The 2,500-nt window shown below is 30.5% G+C and overlaps 1 protein-coding gene across 2 annotated transcripts in view; it reads right to left on the minus strand.

The window, feature by feature from the left end:
• LOC122259333 (uncharacterized) overlaps nt 1-2,500 on the minus strand; it is a 42,973-nt gene that overhangs the window by 2,938 nt on the left and 37,535 nt on the right. For both annotated transcript variants that reach the window (XM_086535995.1, XM_086535994.1), the window contains one exon: nt 1-1,443. This exon is cut by the window's left edge and continues 2,938 nt beyond it. In XM_086535995.1, coding sequence (XP_086392121.1) covers nt 1-1,443 — 1,443 coding nt within the window. The remainder of the gene's footprint in view (nt 1,444-2,500) is intronic.

Here is a 2,500-nt window from a genome sequence, read left to right on the forward strand (position 1 = left end):
TTCGTTTTCCGCCTGTGCGAAGGAGAACCTCCACTCACCGTTGCCAATACTGTTGATATAGACTGACTTAATGTGAGGCGGTGTAAGAGGTGGCCTAGGCAGATCTGCTGGCCAGGGAGCTTCCATAGTGGGTACAATGTCCACATCCACCAGCAGTAAAGGGAACTTCTTGCCTGTCCAAGCAAGACTAAGTCCCACTCCAACTTGAGTTCTTTTAATCCCAGGTGGAATAATTGTCATTCTTTCGTCGTCAGGTTCCAAATCTGAGAGGCATTCCTTAACTGTATTGTAAAATGTATCTAAGAAGCTATTGCCTTTAAGAAGGCTTGTAATGTTATTGTTGTTTGATGAAACCTCAATTTTTGTTTTACAACTATAATTAGGTCCCATTTCTTTCAGTGACACTTGCAGGCCTCCATCGGGATAGCCATTAGAACAGCTCAGTATAATATTACAGTCATATTCGTCTGGGCAAAAGAGTCTTACGTTGTCTGCCGAACTTCCTAACATGAGAAGTTCCCCGCTAAACATGGGATTTTTCTTTGCAACAGCATTCTTTATACTGTCTGCCCAACTGAATACAGCTGCTTGTATGTCTTTGGATTCTCCTCTTGAATAGTTGACATGGACTTTAGCTATTGCTTCTCCTGTACCATTCACTTGCCATTTTTTCTTCAGTTCTTTCAAAAGAATATTTATTCTCTGAGGACCAGTATTGCTTTTTTGTATGTCTATCTTCTCTAGAGATTTTAAGTCCAAATCATACAGTTTCAGGTAGTTTCTGTAACCATCTAGAAGGTCCATTGCTGTTAATCCATTTCTGTTTTCCTGATAGGTCTTTAAAAAGTCCCCCAAGTCCTTGTAGCCATGCATGCAAGCATAGTGTGCAGGTGTGTTGCCGAAACGATCCTTTGCCTTGATTGAAGCTCCGTGACTGACAAGGTATCTGGCTGCAGATATATTGTTCTTCAAAGCGGCGTAATGCAGAAGAGATGCCTGACACACTTCGATTTCGCTAGTGACCTTCTGTTTTCCCACATGTACCAAAAGATGAAGGAAAAGTGGAAACTCCTTTTCACAACTAAGGATTGCCGCTTTCTCCAAAATCTTGCTAAGGACATTATATCTCAACTGTGTTTTAGTAATCAGCTTCAACACATAATCGTATGTGAAATCAATGAAACTACCATCTTCGCAATCCTGGTTTCTGGTGACAAGAACCAGTTTTTCCATCCAGTCATCACTTTCAGATAATTCCTTATTCAACCACCAGAAGGTTGTCTTCCAACACAGTGCTTCACGGCCTTTGTCTGTTTGTGAAGAGTATGCACAATGCAGTGACAGGAGAAGGAAAACAAACTGCCGGGCTTCCTGTTTCTGTGTAGGATCTCGAGCCTTTTCTGATTCATCATTCAAACGCGCACATTCTCTCGCCAATATAGCCTGCAAAATAATTTTAAATATCAAATAACATATATATATGGTATTTATTATATATACATACTTATACATATATTTATATGTACATACACATATAATATAACATTATATATATATTTATTTATCTTTACACAAACACATATATAAAATAATAAAAGACATAACCACCCTTATATGACAAATGCATAATGATAAATGTAAATAAATAAACAAATAAAGGTAAATGTAATATAACCGGATTACCTTGAAAGTGACATCTTTGTTGATTTGTTTAAACGCGCGCGCATAGACATATACATATATTTACATATATTTACATATTTTTATACATATATATTTATATTATATATATATATACACACACATATATGTATATATACATATATATACATATACATACACACAAACACAAACTCACACACACACATTTATATATATATATATATATATATATATATATATATATATATATATATACATATGTATATATATATGTACACACACATATCTGTATATATATACATATATATATATATATATATATATATATATATATATATATATATATACATATATATATATGTATGTATGTATGTACACACACATATGTATATATATATATATATTTATATATATATACATATATAGATATATGGTTTATATATGTATATATATATGTATATATATTATACATATATCAATATATTTATGTATATCATATATATCAAATATATATATAATTATATATATATATATACATATATAGAGAAATATTACCCTTGTATCTATATATGTATATATATATATATATATATATATATATATATATATATATATATATATATACACACATTAGACATATATCAATATATGTATATATGTATATTATACATATATAAATATATATATAATACATATATATGCATATATATATATATATATATATATATATATATATATATATATATATATATATATATATATATACATATACATATATATATGCATAAACACATACAAACACACTAACGCACACACACACGCTCATATATTATGATTT

The sequence above is a fragment of the Penaeus japonicus genome, unplaced genomic scaffold, assembly GCF_977035675.1.
Source record: "Penaeus japonicus unplaced genomic scaffold, GWHDUDI00000001_assembly GWHDUDI00000004, whole genome shotgun sequence".
Taxonomy (NCBI): domain Eukaryota; kingdom Metazoa; phylum Arthropoda; class Malacostraca; order Decapoda; family Penaeidae; genus Penaeus; species Penaeus japonicus.